Below are 27,898 nucleotides of genomic sequence, written 5' to 3' on the forward strand. Positions count from 1 at the left end.
ATTTGTGTAGGCATTTGGTCATTCATTCATGCATCCATGTAGCAAAGTCTCTGGAGTATCTATCTATCAATATGCACCAGTCACTATTTTAGACCCAGGAATGATAACAAAGAGAGCAGGAATCATAACTGGTGAAGTCTCTGGGAAAAGATAATAAGCCAATAAACAAATAATGTAACTATTGAATGAGGTAAGAGCTGTGAAGGGAATGAAAAGAACATTGTGCTAGAGAGCGACAGAGATGGTGCCTATTTCAAGGCAACAGGAGCTGAGAACTGAAAGATGATTTGCTGACTGCATGTTCATGTTTGGAGTACTGAATTTAGAAGCACTGTACAATTTATTTAAACAATACCTAACAAATTCAGCATGTGAATTTATTTCCAAATGTCTTGTTTTTTTTGTTGTTGTTTGTTTTTTTGTTTTTTTGGTCGGTACTTTAAGGTTAAAATCTCTTATTTTGTCAGTTTATAATAACTGGAGGAAGTCCTTGGGGGAAGAGTATATATGGGAACTTGCTGTGGTGTATTTGTAATTCTCTGCAAATCTTAAATTGTTCCAAAATAAAACACTTAAAAGAAAAAACTGGTGAGGAAATACCAAAATCTGTAGCAAATCAAACACAGTGTTGCTTCGATTTGCAGAGATGAGGTAGCTAGGTTTACACAGGAAGGTCCTGTGCAGAGAGTGGCACGTGTTGAGAATTTATTACTTAAATGGTCTCGTACTTGTCCCATCACTCATTTTTGGACTGGACCAATTTCCCCCCGGTTTTTGATCCTTAATTTTATCTTCTTAAATTTCAGAAATGTAACAAAACTTACCAATAAAGTTAATTTACATTTTTCCTTTTTTAAAATAATTCATGCATTTTCTTGAAATCGTCTTGGACTATGTAGGGTGTTATGTTTCAGTGGGATATTAGCAAATCTTTTTCATGTGGGGCTTTTAATAAAAAGTTTACCCTGATCAAAGCGATCCCCTCTACCCTTTATCCTATTAATATTTTTCAGTTTGTGTATTTCTAAACATAAAGTATCTTCTTTTTTACATGTTAGGGGAGATAGAGAAATCTGAAGTTGGCAAGAAGCATTAAATCCAGAATCTCCTCTGTGAATGCTTGCCAGCTGCAGTGTGGATTAACAGCCCTGCCATGGGAAGCTGTTGGGGAATCTACAATCGTTAAAAGTGCTTTGCAGTATTTGGTCCCAAGAATGCTTACTCATCTTCAATAATCTAGTTCAAGGATCAGCAAATTATAGCCCACAGGGCAAACCTGGCTTGCAAGCCTGGCTTTATAAATTAAGTTTTAGTAGAACATAGCCATGCTTATTCATGTGCTCATTGTCTATGGCTGCTTTTCCACTACAATGGCAGTGTTGAGTAGCTGCGGTAAGACCGTACGGCTCATAAAGCCTAAAATATTTTGTTTGGCCCTTTACATAAAAAGTTTGCTGACCTCCGATGGAGTCAGATGGTGACTGGATTATCTCTGCCCATTTCGGAATCTGGGATCCAAAAAATGTTGCGGTTGCAGGGATTAGTAGACAATAGAGTCCTGTTGGGTTATGATAGAGCTTTTGCTTTATTTGATTTCATTTTTAAAAATGTGTTTATTTAGTTTTGAGAGAGAGAGAGTGCGAGTGGCAGAGGGGCAGAGAGAGAGGGGGCAAGGGATCTGAAGCGGGCTCTGTGCTGACAGCAGAGAGCCCAATGTGGGACTTGAACCCACAGACTGTGAGATCATGACCTGAACCAAAGTCAGACGTTTAACTGACTGAGCCACCCAGGCGCCCTGCTGTATTTTCTTTTTATTCATAGGTGGAGATACTGTGTTTGTAGTAAAAATACTTTTTCATAAGCTTTCTAATGTTTTTAGTAACAGTTTTGTAGTATGAAGCCCATTTCTATAAATGTTAAATGCTAAACACCTTAGTTATCAGTTGAAATTCTAATTATTATATATATTTTTGAATTGCTGAGGAACAATTTTAACAATTCCTTATTTTTGAGGCTTTACATCTATTACTTGGGAGTGACTGTGTCTAATACTATATTATTATTCCCTAGGGTTAGTGTTAGGTCATCAAAGAACAGGGCCTAGCTGGCGATCCTTTACACCTGTGTCCAGAGTCAGGCTTGTTGAAACAGAGTGCTGGACAACTCTGTTTTCCAGCTCACAGGTTTTCCAGCTCACAGGTTTTGACCCACTAGTATGGACAGGCGCAAGAATTTGCATTTGAAATGAGTTCCCAGGTGGCATGTTGGTCCCGAATCACCTTTCAAAACCTCTGTAGTAGACAGCACTGGTATTTCCTAAGCTTGGGATTTGGGGAAGAGTAGCTTTTTTCATCTCAATTCAGTATCAGGTGACACATTAAAACTTCCTTTGAATTTCTTAAACTTCCACTCATCATCTTTGTGGCAGGACTCACTAATGAACCAGGTATCATTTTACTACTTTTTTCTGTTTTCCAGTCCCAAACTTCTGTTGCCATTGCCTCCTGGCCTCACTGCTCTTGGGTTTTACTTTTTAAAAAAAGAAAATTTCTTTACTGATGTTTTCAGTGGAATTTTGGGATGAAACAGATTCTGTCTATATTCAGTCTGCCAGATTTACCCCAGTGTGGGGTGTGTGTGTGTGTGTGTGTGTGTGTGTGTGTGCGCGCGCGCGCGCACATTTTAATTTTTTTTTTTCAACGTTTATTTATTTTGGGACAGAGAGAGACAGAGCATGAACGGGGGAGGGGCAGAGAGAGAGGGAGACACAGAATCGGAAACAGGCTCCAGGCTCTGAGCCATCAGCCCAGAGCCCGACGCGGGGCTCGAACTCACGGACCTCGAGATCGTGACCTGGCTGAAGTCGGACGCTTAACCGACTGCGCCACCCAGGCGCCCCCGTGCGCGCATTTTAAAGTACTTCTTTCTTTTCTTGATTCTCGTAAAATCCTGTGAAGTGAGTTGGGAACTCAAGTATTTTCTCTGCATAAAAGAAACCAAGGTCCTGAGACACAAGATCTTGTGATCTGCTGGAAAAGGAAGGCTCCAGCTCAAGCTTTTTGACTGACATCCATTTCTTTGTTAGTTGTACCATGAGTTTGACACTATCTGGACCTCAAATGTAGTTTGTCAAACTATTAGGACCCCTATTATTTCACTTCATATCAGTGTCTCAATTATTTTTGATAATAAAATAATCTTAAGTGTGTTATTTGATCGTTCTTTTATATTTAAGTGTGGGCTTATTTTTAATAAGGATATGCCCCAAATCCATTTAAATACATGAACTGGTACATCAGTTTCTATTTTGTGGATTTTTGTTAAATTATGCCCCCTCCCCAAATACTCTTGATCCTTTTGATGGAAAATTAGCAACCTTTTTCATAGGGGCTTTTAATAAAATAGTGTCATGGATCAAACCAGTCTCAAAATTAGTACTCTGGAGACAGGTGTCCTGAACCTGCTCATGGAGGAAGTTGATGTTCTCGTGGGTACAGTGTGTCCTCAAATCTGCTCCCTGACAGTCATTTGGAGGAGGGGCTCGGAAGAGGATGCATAATAACAGTAACCATTTTACACAAATAATGGCATCTGCTTCTCACAATTTCATGAAATAGATATTTTTATCCCTGTTTTTAAGTTTATTAAAAAACTTTTTTTTTTAACATTTATTTATTTTTGAGAGAGGGAGAGACAGACAGAGTGTGAACAGGAGAGGGGCAGAGAGAGAGGTAGACACAGAATCTGAAGCCAGCTCCAGGCTCTGAGCTGATGTGGGGCTCAAACTCACGAGCCATAAGATCATGACCTGAGCCAAAGTCGGACGCTCAATCGACTGAGCCACTCAGGCACCCCAATTTATTTTTAGAGAGAGGAGAGAGAGCGGGAAAGGGGCAGAGAGTGAGGGAGAGAGAGAATTCCAAACAGGCTCCTTGCTGTCAGTGCAGAGTCTGATGCAGGGCTCAGTCTCACGTACCATGAGATCATGCCCTGAGATGAAATCAAGATTCAGACACTTAATCAACTGAGCCAACCAGGTGTGCCTATCCCTATTTTATAGATGAGGAAATTGAGGCATAGAGAAATAAAGTAAATTGCCTGATGTTTGATAGCTAGGAAATAACAGAGTTGGGATTGGTTTCAGACCTAGGCAATCCATGAATTTTTTTTTTTTAAGTGTAAAAATAGAAAGAAAAAACAGCATAGGATATATGCAGTGGAGTACTGACAAACATTTAAAAATCAGCTCTCTAAAAAGGGGGAGGATGCTGATTTGCATGGCTTACTTCTATCATGGCCAATTTCAAGTTCCCAAGAGGATGTCCCTGGAGGCTGGTCTGGCAGGCAGGGGGCTCCTGAGCCTGTGTAAGCTCGCTCCAGCCCACCACCAGGTGTGTGCGAAGATTACCACACCCCAATTAAATGAGTACATGATGCTGAACTGCCTGGGGCCTGGCAGCAAATCCTCAGTTATTGTCAGCTGTTCCTTTTCTCCTGTGGCAATGAATGAGCAATAATTGAAACTAGCACTCATGCTGAATACCCGATTGCAAATAGAAGTATGGGCACCCTGATATGTAGGTAAAGGTCTACATAAACATTGCTATTCTGGAGGGATGACAGTTTTTTAAAATTCTGCTTAAGGCTCTTAATCATGAAATATTTGCGATTAGGTAGATAATGGCTAGTCAATTAGGTAGGTGGCAGGTGCGGTAACTCTGTGCAGCCAGGCTAATTCATCATCCGTATTGAAAGAATTACACTACTGCCTCTCTTCCTATTCCTAATGTATGAGTCGGCACCAGGGAGAACAGAGCAGATAATGCCCCAGGCCCCTAGAGTACCATTAGCAGGTTGGTGGGTCTTTTTTTAGGAAAACCCAGAGGTTTCCCCTTGGGAATGTTGAACTCTGTACAGTCTTTCTCTCTATTGAACAGAAAGGGAACTCCACTCTGCAAATCATTTGGATTATTTTTGGGTTCTCTTTGGGCAAATATAATAAAATCCAAGACCTGGCATGAGGGGGTTATCTCAGGCAGCCTGTGAGCACAGTCAACTGTATTTAATGTATATAATGAGGGCTTAGGTCTTAACTGAAATGATAAGCCCAGCAAACAATCTGAGTGGTTTTTGTGGTCCCTGATATCCGACTGCAACGATGAAAGTGATATAGTCCCCACCCACGAAGATTATACAGAATCGGTACAAATAAACAGTGCGGTGGTATTCAATAATATATGCATGCATAAATTTAGAAGTAATACAGATTGCAGTGGCAATTCTAATTAAGAAAGATTTTATAAAGAAAATGAAACCTGAGCACAAAATAACACAAAAGTGATGTCTGCATATTATAAAAGTTATTACAGGTGATAATACAGGAACTTTTTTATTTTTGTAAAATATACATAAAATTTACCATTCTAACAGTTTTTAAATTCTTATTTCAGAGGCACTAAGTACATTCACATTGTACTATAACCATCACTATGGTTTGAATGTTTGTGTTGCAACAAAATTCATATGTTGAAATCCTTATTCCTGAGGTGATAGTATTTGGGGAGGTGATTAGGTCATGGGTGGGTCCTTGTGAGTGGAATTAAAAGAGACTCCAGAGAGATCCCTTCGCCCCTTCTGCTATGTGAGGACAAAACAAGCAGATGACCATTTATGAACTAGGAAAGTGGGTTTTTACCAGGTACCAGATCTTCTGGTGTCATGATCCTGGACTTCCCCAGCCTCCAAAACTGTGAGAAATAGATGCTTGTTGTTCAATTTTTTCTTTAACATTTATTTATTTTTGAGAGAGAGAGAGAGAGAGACAGAGAGAGAGACAGAGCGTGAGCAGGGGAGGAGCACAGAGAGAGGGAGACACAGAATCTGAAGCAGGCTCCAGGCTCTGAGCTCTCAGTGTAGAGTCAGATGCAGGGCTTGAACTCAAGGATCATGAGTCATGACCTGAGCTGAAGTCAGATGCTAAATCAACTGAGGCCACCCAGGCACCTAAATCCTTGTCATTTTTAAGCCACTTAGTTTATGGTATTTTGTTAATAACAACACAGATGGATTCGGACAACCACTTTTTAATTGAAGTATAATTGACACAGAATATTAATTAGTTTCAGATGTGCAACATAGTGATTAGCAACGCTTTGTGTTATGCTGTGCTCACCACAAGTGTAGCCAGCACCTGTCAGCCAGTGTCCCCATGCTGTACCTTTCATCCCTGTGACCTATTTATTCCATAGCTGGAAGCCTGTACTACTCGCTCCCCTTTATCCATTTTGCCCAGCCCCCAGCCCAGACAACTACTTTCTTTCTCGAGAACTTTTTCATCTTCCAAACTGAAATTCTGTACTTATTGAACCCAAACTCCGTTTCCCCCTCCTCATGGACACTGGCAAACACCCTTCTATAAATTTGACTCTGTAGGTACCTAATATAATTTGACTACTGTAGGTACCTAGTATAAGTAGAATCATACAATATTGGTCCTTAGGTTACTCAGCATAATGTCTTTGAGGTCCATCCGCATTGTAGCATGTATCAGAATTTCCGTTCTTCTTAAGGCTGAATTCTATTCCATTGTACAAATGTACCACATTTTGTTTATACGTCCATCTGCTGATGGACACTTGGGTTGCTTTCACCTTTTCCCTATTATGAATAATGCTGCTATGAATATCAGTGTACAAATATCTGTTCAAGTCCCTGCCTTCCATTCTTTTGGGCGTATACCCAGAATTGGAATTGCTGAATCATATAGTAATTTTATTGTTCATTTTTTGAGGAGTCACCATACCATTTTCAATAGCAGTCTGCCATTTTACATTTCTGTTAGCAATGTATCAGAATCACTTCTGGAACATTTTTAACCTAAGCCATTTTGTCGGCTTTAAGCCAACTCTTCAGAATAGCTCAGTACAGGAAATTCCTCTAGAGAACAGGACATTTGCCGCTACTCAAGTCATTTGGTGTCTCAGTAAAAGTTTATACACACTCAACATGGATTAATGAATTATTATTTAAGATCACAAGGCAGAGGCAAAATCTTTGATGTTTCCTGTTGTTGCCAAAAAGTCCCCACTGTGCTGACAATCAGTACCTATTAGCAGTCATGGGAACCATAATTCCCAATATTATCTTTCCTGTTAAAATATGAATTATGACATTACCAAGCTTCCTTTCAAAACATGTTAGCAAGAGTCAGAAACCAAATAATGAATGAAAAAGTGGCTGACAAATCTTAGAAAATTAGCATTGGCAAAATTATCGAGGTGATGGTACCAAAATGGCCTTGTCAAAACTGGCTGTGGCACATGCTCCCATCAAAATCAAATGTCCTGTGATTGCGTTATGTTAAATATGTTGTACAGCTTTTGTGCCCATGGATTGTCTTTTAACCTGTACTGGTAAGAATCCTTTTAGTAATATGAACTCCCAAGGATGTACTTTTTTTAGCCTTTTGATAATCCGATGAAAGCTATTGAATATCTCCCTAGGAAAATATGATGCTTGTATGCCCCATACATTTCATATCATTTAAGAACCTCTATAAATTTGTATTGTACATCAGTAATGTACCATCCTGTAAAAAAAAAACAAAACAAACTAGAGTTCTCATTTATTCATTGATTTATTAGTAAAATAAGGGTAAATAGCAGTGAAAGAATTTGTTTCATGGGCTTTGAGGTCAAATAGATTTGGAAACCAAACTAAGGACCCTGTTTAACAAACCTCCTAAATCCTACTTTTGTCATCTATACACTATGAATAACAAAAGAGTTCCTGGATGGGAAGTAGGACATCTGGCCTGCTGGGTTTGTTTGTTTTTTTTTTAATTTCTCTTTTTATTATTATTGTGTTTTTTGGTTTTTGTTTTTGAGAGAGAGAGAATGGGGGAGGGAGAGAGAGAATCCCAAGCAGGCTTCATGCTGTCAGGGCAGAGCCTGACTCAGGACTTGATCTCATGAACCATGAGATTATGTGCTGAGCCAAAATTAAGAGTCAGTTGCTTAACCAACTGAGTCACCTAGGCACCCCACAACCTTCTCATTTGATTCTGTACTTGAAATAGACATAAAATAGAACATTTTAACATGTTTTATTTCTATTTATCCAGAGTTTATATGTCTTTATTATTTGTTTTTAGGTTTATTTATTCATTTTGATAGAGAGAGAGCACAAACAGGGAGGGACAGAGAGAGTGAGAGAGAATCCCAAGCAGGCTCATCACTGTCAGCATGGAGCCTGACACAGGGCTCGAACTCACGAACTGTGAGATTATGACCTGAGCTGAAGTCAACATTTAACCAACTGAGCCACCCAGGCACCTGCTAAAACTTTATTTTAAAAGCAATTTTAAGTTTACAGCAAAATTGCAAAAAGTAAAATTGCAGAAAGTACAGAGGATTTCCACATCCTTCCTGCTCCCCACACGTAGCCTCTTCCATTGTCAACATCCCACACCAGAGTGGTACCTCCATTACAATCAATGATGAGCCTACACTGACAGGTCATTATCACCTAAAGTCCATAGTTTACGTTAGGGTTTACTCTTGGTGTCGTACATTCTGTGGTCTGGACAAATATATGACACATATCCACCAATACAGCATACGTAGAATAGTTACACTGTCCTAAACATCCTTTGTGCTTCACCTATTTTATCCTTCCTCCCACTCTCCCACTCCCAACCCTGGCAACCACTCATCTTTTTTTTCTGTCCCCATATTTTTGCCTTTTCCAAAGTGTCATATAGTTGGGATTATATAGTATGTACCATTTTCAGACTTGCCATTTTCACTTAAAAAATGAAGATGGATGGATGGATGGATGGATGAATAGATAGATATGCAACCAGCTACATTACTGAAAGCTTGCTTTCTTTTCACCCCTTCTGGTTGACTTTCATTTGATTCCCATGTGCATTTAATTTTTAAAATCTTTTTTATTTTTTACATTTTATTTTTGATGGGGTTGGGGGGAACAAGTGGGGGAGGGGCAGAGAAAGAGGGGGACAGAGGATCCAAAATGGGCTCTGCACTGACAGCAGAGAGCCTGATGCTGGGCTTAGACTCACAAACCATGAGATCATGACCTGATCTCAAATGCTTAACTGATAGCCGTCCAGACCCCCCTCATGTGCATTTCAGATGAACGATTATATTGTTCCCTGGTTAGCATTCTCAGAGCACAGTGTTAACAAGGTAATAACCAGTATGATTATTTTGTTGTTGACATTGATGAAAACGGTACTGATGTTTCACCATTGAGCCTGATGCTAGATTGATTTATGTGTCTGTGTGTGTATGCTTATGCGTTTATATATAAACAATAGCACATAGAAAGGCAACTATTCCCAGGTGCCTGGGTAGCTCAGTCAGTTAAGTATCCAACTGTTGATCATGGCTCAGGTCATGATCTTGTGGTTCGTGAGTTTGAGCCCCACATCAGGCTTTGCACTGCCTGCTTGGGATTCTGTCCCTCTATCAGTCTTTCTGTCTGTCTCTCTCTCTCTCAAAATAAATAAATATAACAACAACAAAAAAGAGGTGTGTGGGTGGCTCAGTTGGTTAAGCATCTGACTTTGGCTCAGGTCATGATCTCAGGGTTTGTGAGTTTGAAATCCACATTTGGCTCTCTTCTGACAGCACAGAGCCCACTTCAGATCCTCTGTCCCCATCTCTCTCTGCTTCTCCCACCTCAATATAAATAAACATTAAAAAAAATTTTTTTAATAAAAATAAAGGCAACTATTCCAATATTTGTTCAGAGTTGTTAAATATTTGGCAATGGATATTAAATGGTGTACTTTTTAAATCAAGATGATTGTAGAATATTTAGCCTTTGGATTATTATTAGTTTTAGTTATTTATTATAGATTGCAACAATTATCTAATAACTTAGTGTCTTCTATTCCTTGGTTATGTACTTTTTATAACCTTCTTTCTGTACTTATGGTTCCTGTTTTTCTACATATTTAGAAATGAAAGTATAAGTAAATAATGTAAATCAGTTGATAAATCTAAGACATTTATTTGTTTATATTTTTCTTATACTTGGCTTTTCAAATTTCATAAATTATAAAATTAATGCATTTTTGTTTGTTCATTTATTTATTTATTTATTGAGTAGGCTGCCCACCCAGCACGAGAGCTCAACGTGGGGCTTGAACTCATGACCCTGAGATCAAGACCTGAGCTGAGATCAAGAGTTGGATGCTTAACCAGCTGAGCCACCCTTGAGACCTGTTTTTATTCTTTTGTGTTTAATAATGGAAATGATTAAGACCATGAATTTTCCTTTCATTATAGCTGTAGCTATGTTCAACATTTCTAACATATTCTTTGATTGCTTTTACCCTAGTCTTTCACCTGTGAGTTAACTGGACAATGCACTCCATCATTCAGAAAGAAAGGGGAGGGAGGTGAGGGACAGGACTGAATGCTTTTGGTTTCTGCTCTGTTTTCAAATGTCACAATATCAATGTGCTTTATTTTTTCTTCAACCTAAGATGTACTTAGGAGAGTATATTTTTGAACTTTTTCTAGGATTAACCCCTGCTTGCTTCCAATGTTTCATTAATATTTAACTTATTGAATTGCTTCAGAGAGTGATCGAAATTCAGCAGTATCATTAAGATCTTATTTTGATTTGCTTTTTACTAATTTTGCCTGATAAAGATTTTTTTTTTTTATTTTCCAGATAAAGATACTTATTTATATTGTTAAAGATTTTATTTTCCAAATTGAAGTCTTCCTTATGTTAAGGAATATTTTTGAATACTATTCCTTTTCTTTTTTGGTTTTTGTCTTCAGGGCGATCCATATCTGTAGATTCAGGTTCTGTTATCTGTTAACTTTTCCTGCCCTTTTTTCCATTTGCAAGATGATTTCCTAAACTTTATCTTTTAAACCTACCTCTTGACTAGATTTTTCTGCAGAAGTGTTCAGTGTTTCATTAATATCATTTTAATTATTTTAAAATGATGGTGTCATCATTTGTTGCCTTTATTTCTTCCTTACCTTTACTAGTTCCCACTGCTTCTGAACCTGTCTTATTTCTTATTCAGAGAATTTTTTTTTTTTAATTTGTGAAAGTGTGAAACAGAGGTGCTCTAAAGCTGCCCTCTCTTTTTCTAGGATTAGCATTCCAGATCAGCCCTCTAGTTACCTCTTGCACATAGTAATTTGCTCTCCTATTGGGGGAATATATTTTATAGTGTTTTATACACGCACACTTTTTTTTTAACTTTATTTTTCTTTAAATGAGATCTGTTCCTTGTCAAAAGAGTATTTATGCCAGTTATCCTTTGCTTCTTTAGTGTTTAGTTAATTAGCATTCAAAGACTATACTTTCAGGGATCATTTCTATAGTTCTTTACTTAATTAGCATTCACATCCTCTGTAAACTCACCCTGGAGGTCTAAGTGATGTTGTAGAATGTAGGTCTGTCCTGTTCATTTCCTTGGTAAAGGATCTTAGGAGAGTGAGTAGAGAGTGACCGGAGTTTTCATCAGTCACAATAAGAGAAGTCTGTTTGTATGCTCTTTTCCTCGTTGGTTTTTTAAGTAAGTGCGCCAGAAGCCATCTTGGCAGGGAAAGCTGTATTTTGGGGGTGCTTTGGAATATGTCCATGATGCTCTTTGGAAGCCAGGACCAAGGAAAGCAGCAAAAGATAAGGCAGGGCCATGTTCTTGAGTGCCAGGAGAGCTGTGCCTCCAGGCCTAGGAACGCTGTTAATCTGTGGTGAGGCTTTCCCTGGGCTTCTTGCTCCTCGCCCCTCTTATCTAGAGAAAATAGGTGGAGTTTGCCCGCCTTTCTTCTTTTAACACCACTTCACTGTCTTAAGAAGGGAGATATATTTGGTTTCATACATCATGGTTTGGTTGTGAGTAAAGTGATTCCTTACATTTTATGGCATTTATTCTTTTTCTTTTTTTTTTTTAAGTTTGCTTCTTGAGAGAGAGAGAGAGCGTGCACAAGTACCGGAAGGGCAGAGAGAGAGGAAGAGAGAGAGAATACCAAGCAGGCTCTGCATTGTCAGCCTGGAGACCAATGTGCATCTCGAACTCACAGTGAGATCATACCCGGAGCTGAAGTTGGACGCTTATCCGACTGAACCACCCAGCCGCCTCATGGCATTTCTTTAGTGAAAGTACTTGATTTTTTAATTTTTTTAAAATCCTTTTAGCCTCTGCCTTTTAGTCATTTTCTAGGAAAATGTTTATCAAATATCTTATACCACCACCTTTTTTTTCTTTTAGAAGTGATTGGCTTATCTTCATGAAAGCATTCCTTGATTTTCTTTTTCTTTTTGTGCATTAATGACCTTAGAAATAAAAAGATTCCCTACCCTCTCTCTATAAGGGAAAAAAAAAAAAAAACTAATGTAAATGACATTGTAATGACTGTAATATATAATGATAATAGGCGTTCATTGCTCTGGTGATGATCTTGATCGGAAAACTAGTTTATTCCATCCAGCAGTACAATGACATTTGCACTGATAAGATCAGTTGATGATAGGATTGCCCTGTCCCTGTGGCTTGTGCCACATCTACTGTGGCTCCTCTTGATTCTCTGTAAATAGTCATGCAGATGTTGAAAAAGACAAACCATCAACAACCCAGATACTAATTCAAAACACAACCTAATGTCAAAACCATGAAGGACTAGACCCTAATTTTATGAAGTCTGCATCCCAAATTCAGGAAAATAGTGACTGAGCCAGGTCTTGATTGTGGCAAACCTCAGCTGCTGTTGCAGAAAAGGAGGCTGTTTGAGAAAGAGCAGAAAAATTATTACTTAATTCTTCCAGGCTGTCCTCACACTTGGAGATTCTGGTTGGCCCCAGTCAGAAGTGGTATCAGCTCCTCCATGTTGTGTTAGAATACTAAGCGTAGGGGCGCCTGGGTGGCGCAGTCGGTTAATCGTGCAACTTCAGCCAGGTCACGATCTCGCAGTCCGTGAGTTCGAGCCCCGCGTCAGGCTCTGGGCTGATGGCTCAGAGCCTGGAGCCTGTTTCTGATTCTGTGTCTCCCTCTCTCTCTGCCCCTCCCCCGTTCATGCTGTGTCTCTCTCTCTGTCCCAAAAATAAATAAACGTTGAAAAAAAAAAATTAAAAAAAAAAATAGAATACTAAGTGTAATTCTCTAAAATTTCAAATTAAATCACCAAGATTGGGAAAAGGACTAGGAAAAGAAAGTTTTGAGGTAGGGTGGTGTGGGGGAGGTTTTATATTGCAGGGGCGACTAGAAGGATACCATTTTACTCTTGACTGTCACACACAGACTGTAGGTTCCAGCAGGATTTAGAGAAACTTGAAGGGAAACAGAACGTTACAAGGGAAATTTTATCTTTCACAGCAATGGCAAATATAAAACTCAGTTAAAACCATCTTAAAATCAGTATTATAAGGAAAAGCAGATTATAAAGGAAAAGCCATCAGGCATTGAAAGAAACAAAGAGCCATAAAATAGGAAGTGTAGCATGATTTGGCAGGGATAAGGCCAACTATTAGTTACAATATTAAATGGAAATGGGAAAAATATCGCTAATATTAGATTTTTTTAACAACTCAACATGATCTTTACTACAGGAATACATAATACAAAGTGATACAGAAACTTTAAATGTAAAAGGATGGACGAATTTCACTAATCACTTGCAACCAGAAAGAGAGCAGATGATACCAAATAAAGCAAAAAAGTATTGAAATGAATGAAGAGGGTCATTTTATATAATAATCAAACGCAAACGGAATTATTATGAACTCTCCCGTGATAAATTTCATTGTTTCAAAATATACAGAATATAAACGTATCATGGCATATCCATGTGGTGGCCTTATGCGTAGTGATTAAGAGCCATGATACTAAAGCTCCTTTGTTCACAAAGAAGGCTGTTACCAATATATTGTTGGTTGAAAAAAGCATATTGCAGATAGATTGGACATTATTTTCCTACTTTGGTTAAAATAGAATCAAATGTTAACTAGGGTTATTTTTAGGTTGATGAAACTAGAGTCAATTAAAATATTTATATCTGAGCTTTTAATCTTTTTCTATGGTGAATATAGTAGATTATTGCCCCAAGTATTTTTTGTTGCCTTATATTGGATGCTTTATACTTTCATGCATCATCAACCTCAGTTTGGCCATGTGACCTGTTTTGGCCAATAAGATGTGAGTGAAAGTGACATGTTCCACCTGCACCTAAGAACTGTCTCATGGTTCTACCTTCGCTGTTTTCCCTTCATCACTTGGGGGTTGATACAGGGTAGAGCTGCAGCTGAACTCTACAGGACATGTAAATAAAACATGTAAATAAACCTTTCTTGTAAGCCCTTGAGATTTTGTGGTTGTTTATTACCACGTCACAACTCAGCCCCGCTGACATAGTCAAGTTCCAGATGTTTTTCTGAACACATACAATTTATAATGCTTGTGAACAGCAGCTTGTAGAAGTCTTCCTTGCCACCTCATGCTTTAGTCAGGTCTCTAGGTCGTAAATCTGAATTTTATGTTACTCAGTGTAAATGCAAATGTTCTAGCACTTACAAACAATCGTAGTGATCCCACTGATATGAATGGGGAAGAAGACAGGAAAATCAGATGTTCAGCTCTTGTATTGCTGTTATTTGCAGCAACAATATTTTTCTCATTGAGTATAGAAATTATGTTGGTATTGATTTTAAAATCTATGGTCTTTCAAAAAACTAAATAAAATAAAATCTATGGTCTTTCTTTACCTTGGGATTTTGTTTAGGCAATTTCTGAAAATGTGCTTTGATAGAGATGAAGTAATTTTTTTTTAATGTCACACTAATTCTTATACTTTAGGAGTAAAGAGTAAATAGGTATAGCCTACTAATAGAATTTAGACTTACTTTTGTAATGCACTTTGAAATAGAGCAGGTGATTAAACACTTGATTGATAATCAGATTGGAATGAACTTTAAAGGTCATCTCACTCAACTTTAGGTACTCAAAATCCTCTTTGTTAAAAAAAATCAGAAATTAATAAAACAACAGTAATGTCAAAAATGATTCTTAGGGTGCCTGGGTGGCTCCATCCGTTAAGCGTCTAACTTCAGCTCAGGTCATGATCTTGTGGTCTGGGTTCAAAACCCGTGTTGGGCTCTGGGCTTACAGCTCAGAGTCTGGAGTCTGCTTCTGATTCTGTGTCTCCCTCTCTCTCTGCCCCTCCCCTGCTTGCTCTCTGTCTCTCTCAGAAATAAATGTTAAAAAAAAATTTTTTTTAATGATTCTTAGAGTGAATTAAATTCTCTAAATCGCCTTTTCTTATTCTTGGTATTCTTCAAGATATTCATAATTGTAATTCAACCAAAAGATTGCGTTTTCATCATCGACAACTTACCCTGAAAATGTCATTTTAAATTAAAAACGAAGGTATTAGCATTTGGTATGTATTAATGGGGAAAGTGCAGTTGGGAGTTGGGCGCAGTTAAGAAAAAAAAGTTCAAGGGGCGCCTGGGTGGCTCAGTCAGTTAAGTGTCCGACTTTGGCCTAGGTCATGATCTTACGATTCGTGGGTTCGGGCCCCAGCTTGGAGCCTGGAGCCTGCTTTGGATTCTGTGTCTCCCTCTCTCTCTGCCCCTCCCCTGCTCATGCTCTGTCTCTCTCTGCCTCAAAAATAAATTAAAAAACATTTAAAAACCAAAAGAAAAAAGTTCAAAAGAGGAAATGTTGGCTCTTGATGTAGCTTGGATTGAATTTACTTCCAAATGGATAACAGTCTAATTGGTTTGGTTGTTTCAACCTCATCCCTTGGGGACACGTGAATACCTCACAGAACCTCCATACTTTTAGCTCAAGTATCAGCGGCTTGTAAGACATCTTGGACCAGAAAGTACTTCAAGTCAGAGACCTGAGCAGTGTTCTTGCTTTCTGTTTGCTGGTATCACAGCTTGGCTTGAGAAATTTCAGTCACGCTTTAATTAGACTACCTTCACAAAACAAAAGGATTGGATGATCATCTATCGCCTGTCGGCATATCACTGCCTTTTGACAATACTCAGTGCAAGCTGATCTCCAGCCAAGGAAAGAGCACTGCAGCTCTTTACATTTCTGTTAGTCCAAAGACTAATTTTGTTTCCAGAGAAAGTTTTCCAATTTGGGGGATAAGTGGTGGTGACAATGAAGTTGAAATCTGAAGAAAGGATTTTAAGTTTTATTTGCTAGAGAGTCCAGGTCTCCCAATTTAAAATAATTTGCCTTTTAATTATTGGGATTGTTCTTTTGAATCTTCTCTGTAACCAAGTAGCCATTAACATCCTGATTAACACATTCAGGGTCACATAATCCATTAACGTACTGTTGCAGATTTAGAAAATAATAACTATTTGTAGGCCTGTATAAAATGTACCTGCACTTGCAGAGTTTACATGATCTGTACATAAATCATACAACACATTTATATCAGAAACATAATCTTTAAACATTTGTCTATAGCCTAAATTTCTCTGAGCTAGGGACTACATTTCCAAGTGTTTATCTCCATTTGAATGCCTCAGTTATACCTGAAACTCATTGGGTTGAAACTATACTCCTGCCTTTCTGCCAATCCTGATTTCCTTTGGCCAGACCTCACTCAGAATACCAGAAACCTAGGAATCTTCCTCAACCCTGTCTTCTCCTCTTCCCCACTGCCCCCTTCATACCCTGTTACAGCTGACAAGACTGGATGCTGAATTTCTTGCCAGCTCTCTAATCCATTATCTCTTGCTTCCTGATTGGGTCTCCCTCACCTTCTGTATTTCCCCAATTTGGTTCTCCTCATGGCTATCAAAGTATCCTTTTATTTATTTATTTTTTTAAATGTTTATTTATTTATTTTAACAGGGGTGGGGGCAGAGAGAGAAAGAGAGAGAATCCCAAACAGACTCCACACTGCCAACACAGAGCCTAATGCAGAGCTCAAACAAACTCATGAACCGCAAGATCATGACCCGAGCAGAAACCAAGAGTTAGACACTTAACCAACTGAGCCACCCAGGTGCCCTTCAGAGTATCCTTTTAAACACACAAATCTGGTTATAGCACACTCCTTTATGGCTTCTTATGCCTTAATGATAAAAATCGAAAAGTTGAACATGGCTGACAAGGTCTTTCCCCTGCCTCTCTCTGACCCATCATGCCACTCTCTGATCATGATGGGCAGCACTAACTTCTTGATCATACCAAGCCAAATATCCAGGCACCTGCTTAACTCGTGCTTCTCCTTCAGACCTCAGCTCAAACACACTGGATCAGGGATACCTCAGACCTCCAGACCCATTGAGTTCCTCTCACCATGTATCCTCAGACATCTTTATTCTTTTTTGATTTCTTGATTGACTGTCTCTTCCTCTGGACTCAAGTTCAGGTCTCATTTTTCTTTAGCCTTAAGATTGCTTTCTGATCATTGCCAGGAGCTTTCTTTTCCAACCTGCACTATAGAACTTACTGAAGTCTTCTGTGCTTCCTTCAAGGAGTACTATCATTAAAATAGGGGCTAGAATTTGGTTTTCTGTCTTCTTGGATGAAGAAGACTTTGGGTAAGCTTTTCATCTTATACCGTCATGCTTACCTTAAAATTTTTTCTTTTAATTTTAGTTTATTATTTTTTTAAATGTTTATTTTTGAGAGAAAGATAGAGCATGAGTGAGGGAGGGGTAGAGAGAGAGGGAGACACAGAATTCGAAGCAAGCTCCAGGCTCTGAACTGTCAGCACAGAGCTTGATGTAGGGCTGGAACCCACAAACCACTAGACCATGACCTGAGCTAAAGTCAGTCACTTAACCAACAGAATCACCAAGGCGCCCCCCCCTTTTTTTTTAATTTTAGAGAGAGAGTGTGTGAACAGGGGAAAGGGACAGAGGGAGAGAGAGAATCTTAAGCAGGCTCCATGCTCAGTGCAGAGCCTGATGCAGGGCTTGATCCCATGACCCTGGGATCATGCCCTAGGCAGAGATCAATAGTCAGACACTCAACCAACTTAGCCACCCAGGCTCCCCTAAAAAATTAGTTTTTAACAACCTGTGTTGCCAATTGAACGATGCTTCTTTCAGGCGTAAGTTTTTGGTCCTAGTACTTACAATGCAGTCTTTCTTTATTTGAATCCAAGTGAAAAATGAAGTGGCTCTTGGTTGAGGATAAATGGAAGGAAATCTGAGCATTATCCGGTTTCAGAACATGCCTGTCAATCTGTAGGTACTTGAAAGCTTGTTGTTTTCTGAGCTGAGAATCATATGTAGATGTGCTGTGATCTTGAGGTGCAAATAACTGAGTATGTGTATTCTTGATCCTTCCTAAATGCTGGATCACACAATGCATAAAATGTGTGAACCCTTTTGCCTTTTGTATCTGTTTTGCGTTAGATTTAACATCACATACATGACTTGGCTGAACTCAAATGAAGACAGACCTGGGCTGAGCTCTTATGATCCATTGGGCAGGGAAATTTAACTTTCAGGGGAAGAAACTGACGTACTTTGGGTACTTTGGCCTGAGGGACCATGTAATCTGCTTTAAAACAAAGAGAATGGTAGGGAAGAATATGACCTTGGCATGTGGTTTCTTTCCATTTTCCTTGTTGACAGCCTTCTTTTTCATATTAACACCTTTAGCCTCCACGTAAAATCTAGAGGAAGAAGAAGTATTTCCTAATGTGTCAGAGTTCTTCCTCTCACTACGTGTTGGTATTTTTCCTAAATATAATGACTTTGTATTTGTATTTTAATTACATGAGGTTTTCTTGCTTCTTTTGCTTGTAGGTATTTTGGACGCCTTCACTATTTGCCTTCTGTTTTCTAGTCAAACCTGATTCATGAAATGGAACTGAAGCTGAAAACTCATCTACTTCTTTGTCTGTGAATTGGAGACACGACTGGGATGGTCTTAAGCGCATACAACTAGACTCCAACTGCAGCTATGAGTTCAGACGAGAAGGGCATATCCCCTGCTCATAAAACATCCACTCCAACCCACAGAAGTGCCTCTTCTTCAACACCCTCCCATAGGGACAGTCGGCAGGTAAGAGAATATGGTCCAAAGTGCACTTTGTTATCTTATTCAAATACAGTACCATTAGGATATGGTGGGCTTGCTGATTAATCCTGAAATTTTGTTGTGAAGATTTTTATTCCACAGGAAGGCTCACTGTTTTCTGTAGATCTACGTGATGATGCCATGAAGATCCTGTTCTTGTTTCTCTGTTATTTAGGATCCTTTTTGAGAGTGTAGACCACAGGCAGGGTGGCTAGGAGAAGCCCTGCTTTCCTCCTCTCTGGGCACCTGAAGAGGGGGAACTGCTTCAGAACTTAAATGCTCTGCTGTCTATTCGTGGAGGTGGAAAGGGATGTGAGCCTGCCAAAGGCCTTCTTCCTACAAGTCTGTCACTGGCCTGTCCCGCACGAACTTCTGTTTGGGTTTCGTGGAATCTGGTTAACAGTCAGATTCAGGAATTAGGATACAAATAAAATCGTAGCATTGGGGAATTAAGAGCAGTGAGAGCTCAGGTAATGCTTAGAGCCAATAGAGAAAATAAATTCTTGTTTAATTATCCCATTGAGCCAATTCTGTACATTGTTTTTGTTTATGGAGGTACTTTGTTGCTACGTCAGTGGCTGTTCTATGCGCCAAGGTTGTGGGGGAATCGGCCATATGGATTTTCTTCATTTCCCAAACAGGCAGCTGTTTTACCCAGCACATGTCTCAGTATTGCTCTTTGCCATTATGACATTATCTTGTGATAGGATTTTTTGTTGTGTAAATGGAAATTCACAGTAAACAGGTTTAGTTAACTGTTTATAAAAATTTCCCTTGTGAAGGATAGTCACTGAGTAAATTATTCTTGCAGTTTTCCTCCCTATTCTGTGTGTTCAAGGTATATTGTCTAGTTTGTAGCACTATGAACATGAGTTCATTCATGGTCCATAGCCTAGACTTGGGTCTTGAGACAGCCAATCCAGGTGTGAATTCATTCTTCTAGATGGTGGGGAAGCACTGTTGAGGGAGTGGGGTCCCTTAGGGAACTTTCAGTCTGTCTACCTTCCCAGCACCCCCTCCTCCCATTTCTAGCAAGAGATTCATGGGGAATCTGTAAGAATCAGAGATTCCTTACATGTGTATCTTTCATAGATTCTACGGCAGATATTTCTGCTGCAGATATTTTTGACACTGGTGCCCTGCGTTATAGAGTTCAAACAGGACATCTACGTCTGTTCATGAGAAGCAGTTATAGCATTAACTAAATCTGTGATTACACCCAATTATACATTTACTGCACTGCATTCGTATAGTAAAAGAAAGCAAAAGTACCATGAATGAAAGTACATTTATATTAAATAGCAACTACATGTTGAGATGCTTTCTAAGTTTGCAATTCCAGTTTATCCTTTACCTGCCTCTCTGTCCTTTCTTGTTATGGCTTCTCCATTTTTTCCTTGCCCTGGGCATTTCAACCAAAGAGACATTTTAAGCAGTGTGGCCTTCCTGGCTGCTGCGGGAAGGATGGGATCGACCCAGGTCACCCTGGAGAATTGTGGCAAATGGAAAAGACTGATGAGGGCTGCGGAAACATCTGTCATGCATTGTTGATCTGCCTGTTGCACCTGAGCTCCAGGGCCGCCGTGCAAAACAACAGGGAAAAACTGAGACCCGAGGCTGCAGAGGGAGTCTGAAGGAAGAATATGGGACTCCTGGCTGGCTGGTGAATGACAAGTTTTATGATGGGAATAAAGTAGCGTGACTGTAAATTGATAATGAATTTTAGAAAAGTAAGAGACAATGTTCAAATGGTTGTTGTCTTTAAGGAGAGTTTAGTTTTTGTTCATCTCAGTGCAAATTCTCCCCAAAATACTTTCTTCTCTGCTTCCTTCCTGTCTCCTGTTTTGTGTCTTGTTCATCTCTCTCAGGGGAGAGAATAAAGAACAATTGTAGTTCTGTTTTTTCTTCCTTATATCAATCACTTACTAACATCCAGGTTTTTATGGAAATCGGAAATTCGAGTGATCCTGTGATGTAATATGAGGCACTGGTTTTTATATGCACCTATTTTTGTGTGTGGCTGTTTTCATAGTGAAGGGACATAGAGGAGGTGTGATAAATTAGTCTTCATTAGATGTTACCATTCTCTGGTTTAACTGACATCTATGCAAATGAAGGCCATCATTCATGCAAATGGATCGTATAGGACATGATCTAGCACATAGCTGAGAATTCAGCGATGCCTTAATGCACATTGCCTGTCATTCCCAAGTTCTGGTTCTAGATCACTAATTAATTTATTGGGCATTTCTACTTTTATTTACCACTGCATCTTAAATTAATACATATAAGCCTGTTTGCTGTCAGGATAATCATTCTCTCGTGGGCCCAGGGTCAAAGACATTCCTTTCTCCTTTGATTCTCTCACATTCAGTAGGTGAACAAATTTTATTGATTATTTCATCCTTTATAATGTGATCATTTCTTTCTATTTGCACTGTCCACTCGCTAGCCCAGACCCTCATCACCTCAACCCAACATCCTGGAGAGTACTCTGGCCTCACTGTCTCCCTTATGGCCTGAGGTTGAATTTCCTGAACATGGCAGATTTATGCTCACAACCCTTCAAAGACTCTTGTTTACCAACATAGTTAAGGTCGGATTTCCTTACTTGGTATCCCATGACCGCCAAGATCTGATCCAGCCTCAGCGTCCCATTGTCCTCCTACTCTGTACAGTCTCGTGTGTGCACCGTTCCTAAAACTGCCTTATCTCTGTCTCTGCCCTTGTCTTTCCTGCACAGAATATTCCCACTACACTTATCTTGACCTGATACCTCCCTGTGCTTCAAGGACTGGCCCACGTGAACTTCCACTGACTATGCGACCTCATGTTGCCCTCTCCCTTCTCTGAACTTTTATAGAACTTTTTGACAATATTTGACATTTTCATATTGTTTATCTTTTTGTGTACAGATCTCCTAAACTGTGTTGCAAACTCTTTTAAGCAGAAGACACACTCTAATTCTTCAGAGACAAGCCTTGCACCTCAAATATTTTAATATATCCTACAAAATATTTTTAAAGGCTGCAATGGTATTAGTCTTGTCTTCGTACTACAGATTTGCCATTCCAGATTTATTTGTCCTCTCCCTTCTTCCTTCCTCAGAGATAAGTAAAACAAAGAACATCTGCCAAGTGCATAGTAGTAATTGGCTATCCTTCCTGTGGCAAAATTATGTAGCACAACAGGTGAAGGAGGGAGAGGAGCTAGGAAATGAAGTGATTCAGTTGTCCCTGTGATTTCACTGAGTGTTTCTTCATCAACACAAGAGGGTCAAGACTCCACTTAGTATTTAACAAGTTGGAAGACTTTAGTAAATGCTCCATTTACATTTCATTCCAGACTGATATTTGATGTTAGAACATCTAACAAAATTAACTGTATGTGTGTGTGCAAGAGAGACAGAGAGGGAGAGACAAAAACAGAGAGAGAGATCAATAATGATTCATAAGCTGCAAGAAATATATGCCCTAAAATTTTCAAAAAGGATATAAAGGAGTTGCTTAGGACATCTAGGTTTTACATAGAAACCAGCATTTCCCAGTGTATGCCAAAGAATGCTTTCCCCTTGATGTTGCATGAAAAAGAGAATCTTATTGTCAAAGAAGTTAGAGAAATGCTAAACACAGTCTCTTTTTGCAATATGCGTTAATAAATTAATGTATATTAATATACATCAGGCAACTAATGTAACGAGTGAGTTACAACTTTAACTGAACACTTCTAGAATATAGTAGGTTGTGGAACTTTTTTTTATTTTCCGAAGATTTAGTTGTTATTCCAGATTCTTCTTTCTGTTAAGAAATTGGAAAATCTAGGAATACTGAGCCCAGATTGCAAATGGCAACACTAAACTGGGCTCAGGAGTAGCTTCGCCTTTAGATGGGGCATATACCCTGTGATCAGCCACAGTCCCCTACCTCTCCTTATTGTATTTCAATACATATGTTTCCTGCCTGGCCCCAGAAGGCATTTGAATTGCCAGCCCTGATCCTGGATATCAAGTCAACCACAGTGATATTGAAGTTACCAAGGGTGATCTCCACTTGGACGTTAAGAAGGCATCTCGGGGTGCCTGGGTGGCTCAGTTGGTTAAGCATCCAACTTCGGCTCAGGTCATGATTTCACAGTTCATGGGTTTGTGCCCCATGTTGGACTCTGGGCTTATGGCTCAGAGCCTGGAGCTGGCTTCGGATTCCGTGTCTCCCTCTCTCTCTGCCCCTCCCCCACTCATTCTCTCTCTCTCTCTCTCTCTCTCTCTCTCTCTCTCTCTCTCTCTCAAAAATAAACATTAAAAAAAAAATTAAAAAAAAGAAGGCGTCTCACACTTAACATGTCCAAAACTGAATTCCTAATTTCCCTCTCAAATCTGCCCCTTCCCTGTCTTCCTTATCTCAGTAAGCAGCAACTCTGTCCTTCTTTTTGGTACAGCCAGAAACCTCACCAGGAGTCATCCTTCTTGTTTTTTTCTCACACCTGCTTCCAAACCATCAGTGAATCCTATCGGTTCTACCTTCAGATGTACCTGGGTTCTGACCACTGCTTACCACCTCCTCCCTCTCCACTGTGGTCTGAGCTACCATCATTTCTCACCTGGATGATGGCCATAGTCTTCCACCTGGTTTCCGTGCTTCTACTGTTGCCTGACATACAGGTCATATTTTTACAGAGTAGTCAGAGTGATCCCTTCAAAACCTAAGTCAGAGCAAGCCACTCCACTGCTCCAAACCCTTCATTGGTCCCCATCTGTTTCTAAATAATACTTAAATTGCTGACCATTGCCTACAGGGTCATTCATTATCTGGTTCTGCCTACCTCTCTGATTCCGTTTCCTGCTTTGTTCTCCTTCACTTAGATCTTGCATTTTTCCTCAGTTGTGCTCCCACCTCAAGGCCTTTATGTTTTGGACCCTCTTAGCCTCACTTGCTTTTCATTCCAGGCATCCCCAGGTTTGCTCATACATTTGACTCATTTCCAAATGTAGCCTTTTTTCATAGCCTTCTCTGACCTACCCTGCATGTCCTCATCACTCATTGTCTATGTACCTCATTTTATTTGTCTCTAAAGCATTAACCATGACCTGACAGGTTACATATTTATCTGTTCATATCTGTATCCCCTTCCTCTCTTGATTGTCACTGACCTGTAAGCTCCCTGAAAACTGGGATTTTATTTCATTCAGTAATGTACCCCTAGCACCTCCCACAATACCTCACATATGGTATGGCTCAGAATATATTTGAATGAATAAATGAATGAGGGATTGGCATGGAGAGGCAGATTGGGAACCAGGCTCCAGAGGTCTTGAGAACTATGAAGGATTAGTCATGAGGTTGGGAGGTGACAAAGAAAGAAAGTAGTATAGTGGGGAGCTCCGTGTCTCCCAAGAAGAGTAGGTCTTGAGAGTGGAAGAGGGATGGTCCAAAGGTGGCAGGGGGAGCTAAGAACACAGACTTTTCTGCTTGCTGCTGATGGTGATTATATGGTGGAATAAATGACTTGAGGCTTATGAAGGAAATGGCATCAGACAAAAGCAAAGCATTGGGAGTGTCCTGCACACATTTTAAAAATATTGTTGGGGGTGGGAGATAACATTTTATTTTATTTTATTTATTTTTTATTTGAGTATAGTTGGCACAAAATGTTAAATTAGTTTCAGGTGTACAACACAATGATTCGACAACTTCGTAAATTATGCTATGTTCACCAGAAATGTAGCTACCATCTGTCCCCATACATTGCTATTAAAATCATTGAGTGTATTCCCTGTGCTAGGCCTTTTGTCCCTGTGACTTACTTATTCCACAACTGGAAGCCCGTGCCTCCCACTGGCCTTTGCCCATTTTACCCAATGTCCCACCCCACTCTTCTCTGGCAGCCATCAGTTTGTTCTCTGTACTTATAATCTCTGATTCTGAATTTTTTTTTTTAATTTTTTTTTCCAACGTTTATTTATTTTGGGGACAGAGAGAGACAGAGCATGAACGGGGGAGGGGCAGAGAGAGAGGGAGACACAGAATCGGAAACAGGCTCCAGGCTCTGAGCCATCAGCCCAGAGCCTGACGCGGGGTTCGAACTCACGGACCGCGAGATCGTGACCTGGCTGAAGTCGAACGCTTAACCGACTGTGCCACCCAGGCACCCCTCTGATTCTGATTTTTGTTTGTTAATTCAGTTGGGGTCTTGAGTTTCTTTGTTTCTTATGGGTTTTTTTTTTTTTTTTTTTAGATTCCACTTAAGAGTGAAATCATATGGTATTGGTCTTTCTCTGTCTGGTTTATTTCACTTAGCACAATACCCTCTAGATTCGTCCATGTTGTCTCAAATGGCACAGCCTCATGCTTTTTACGGCTGAGTAATATTCCATTGTGTATGTATGTAGGTATGTGTGTCTGTGTGTGTATACCACATCTTCCGTATCCATTTGTCTATAGATGGACACGGGTTGTTTCCATGCCTTGGCTATGTAAATAATGCTGCATTAAACATAGAGGTGCATATATCTTTTCAAATTATTGTTTTCAATAACTTTTTAAATTTTGTTTTTAAGTTTATTTATTTATTCTAAGCAGGCGGGGGTGGGGAGGGGCAGAAAGAGGGAGAAAGAGAATCCCAAGCAGACTCTGTGCTACCAGGGAAGAGCACAACCTGGGGCTCCATCTCACAAACCATGAGATCATGACGTGAGCCAAAACCAGGAGTTGGACACTTAACCAACTGAGCCACCCAGACACCTCCAATAACTTTTTTTTTTTAAAAACAGGAGTTACTATTGCTCAGTCATATTACTTATTTTAAGGTAACATTATATAATAGGCTAAGTTTATGACCAGCTGACTGGATTTTATTTGTTTGTTTGTTTGTTTTGATAATTACTCTTACATTTACATATTTTAGAGAATTTTTTTTTACAATATATGAGACTGAGACCACCCTGTTGAAACAGTTTCTGTAGTTCTGGGATTAGGCCCAAGGATCTGCATTTTTAAAAGTAAGGCCTCTAGGGGCACGTTAGTGGCTCGGTTGGTTAAGCATCCAACTCTTGATTTCAGCTCAGGTCATGACCCAGGGTCATGGGATCAAGCCCTACATCAGGCTCTGTGCTGGCAACATGGAGCCCGCTTGGGGTTCTCTCTCCCTCTCCCTCCGCCCCTCCCCTGCTCTCTCTCTCTCTCTTTCTCTCAAAACATAAAAATAAATAAAGGTGAGGCCTCTGTTTGGAGCCATTGATTATTTTTTATTTGTATCATTAACAGGTCATTTCAGAAAATCAGACACTATTGCTCTAAGAATTTAGGATTTGGAATGCATAATTACCAGATGATAGTGTCTGTTATCAGTGAATTGTTTTAGCTCTACCAGGTTAGATATTGCAAATGCTTAAATGAGTCAGGCTTTTTAATTTAATGGAAAATCAAAGAAAAAAAGTATTAGCCATTCCTTATAATGATTTAAAGTTCGCCGAAGCTCAGAGATCATAAAATAAATAATTTTTAAGGAAAAAATTATATTATGAATAGGTCATAAGAGGCTGGGAGTTAATCTTCTTGCCAGTTTTTATGAAATATATATTTAGTATTGTAGTCGGTCTTAATGAATAGTGTCAATTACATGGGTGTCTAATGATGTTTCCTACACATCATTAACAACAGTACACCCCCCAGCCAACCATGGCCCCTTCTGTTAATGTCCATGGATGACGAGTGAAAGGTATCCCCAGCAGAGGTTCTGTGGGACTCACGTCACCATGGACTGGTGACATAATCTCCCAGTTCTGGTAGCAGCAGCATATGCTACATGTGCAGCTTTCATTGTAAGTGAGGAAGGTGCCTAAAAAACTAGAAAGTGAAAGTGTTCTTCATCAATGTTTATACTTTATGTAGGGGGTTTTCATAACAACATTTCTCCTTAGACAAACAGGCTGATAAAAACATCCCCTAGCATCTATGTGAACTGAATTGGAATGTGTCTCTCCCAGCTGAACCTCTGACACATCTTCTTCAAATAGCTTTATTAAATGAAATAACCAAATTGCTGCTTTGAAATATAGTATGTCTACCTGCTGAATATGAAACCTATTTCCATCTTTGAGTTGAAAAAAATAAAATATTACCTCAAACAAAAATATTCTAGCTCTTAGAGGGGAAAAAAAAAATCAAGGCTTTCTGATTTAATACCAAACCTCCAATTTAGCTTTTTTGGGATTCCATTCATCCCATGGAACTTAACTTCGAAGACTTAGGACTGAGGTCAATGGGAAAAAGAATAATTTCTTACAAAAACACACTGTGAGAAACTTCTGTGATTTAAATGCATTTTGTAAACTGGGTGTTCTGAAAAGTTTGAATATTAGGCAAAGTTCATGAATAAACAAATAGAACAACACCAGCAACAGCTAGTATTTCATGCGTTCTCACTGTGGAAGGTTGGGATGGTCATCACCTTTTTTTTTTTTTTTTAATTTTTTTTTTAACGTTTATTTATTTTTGAGACAGAGAGAGACAGAGCATGAATGGGAGAGGGGCAGAGAGAGAGGGAGACACAGAATCGGAAGCAGGCTCCAGGCTCTGAGCCATCAGCCCAGAGCCCGATGCGGGGCTCAAACTCATGGACCGCGAGATCGTGACCTGAGCTGAAGTCGGACGCTTAACTGACTGAACCACCCAGGCGCCCCAGTCATCACCTTTTTTAGAGACCTAAACTATGGCATAAAGTGGTGAAATGTCTTCCCCACAGCTAATGAGCAGCCTAAGACAGGGTCTGCTCCCTGGAAGCCTGATTCTGGAGCTCTTAAAGTTCTTGACCACACCACTGTTAGCTCTGTTGCAAGGTTTGACAAGC

The 27,898-nt window shown here is 39.5% G+C and overlaps 1 protein-coding gene and 1 pseudogene across 19 annotated transcripts in view; both read left to right on the forward strand.

Moving 5' to 3' along the window:
- The window catches only part of OSBPL6 (oxysterol binding protein like 6), a 214,517-nt gene that overhangs the window by 102,320 nt on the left and 84,299 nt on the right, over window positions 1-27,898 (forward strand). For 17 of the 19 annotated variants that reach the window (XM_023259488.2, XM_023259487.2, XM_045034006.1 and 14 more), the window contains one exon: window positions 18,821-19,039. In XM_023259488.2, the coding sequence (XP_023115256.1) occupies window positions 18,938-19,039 (102 nt within the window). In that variant the 5' untranslated portion in view covers window positions 18,821-18,937. Of the gene's footprint in view, window positions 1-11,952; window positions 12,160-18,780; window positions 19,040-27,898 lie in introns of all 19 variants that reach the window. The other 2 variants (XM_023259490.2, XM_023259489.2) reach the window with 2 other exon arrangements.
- Window positions 11,348-11,452, forward strand: LOC111561998 (annotated as a pseudogene).

Source organism: Felis catus, chromosome C1 (assembly GCF_018350175.1).
Source record: "Felis catus isolate Fca126 chromosome C1, F.catus_Fca126_mat1.0, whole genome shotgun sequence".
NCBI lineage: Eukaryota > Metazoa > Chordata > Mammalia > Carnivora > Felidae > Felis > Felis catus.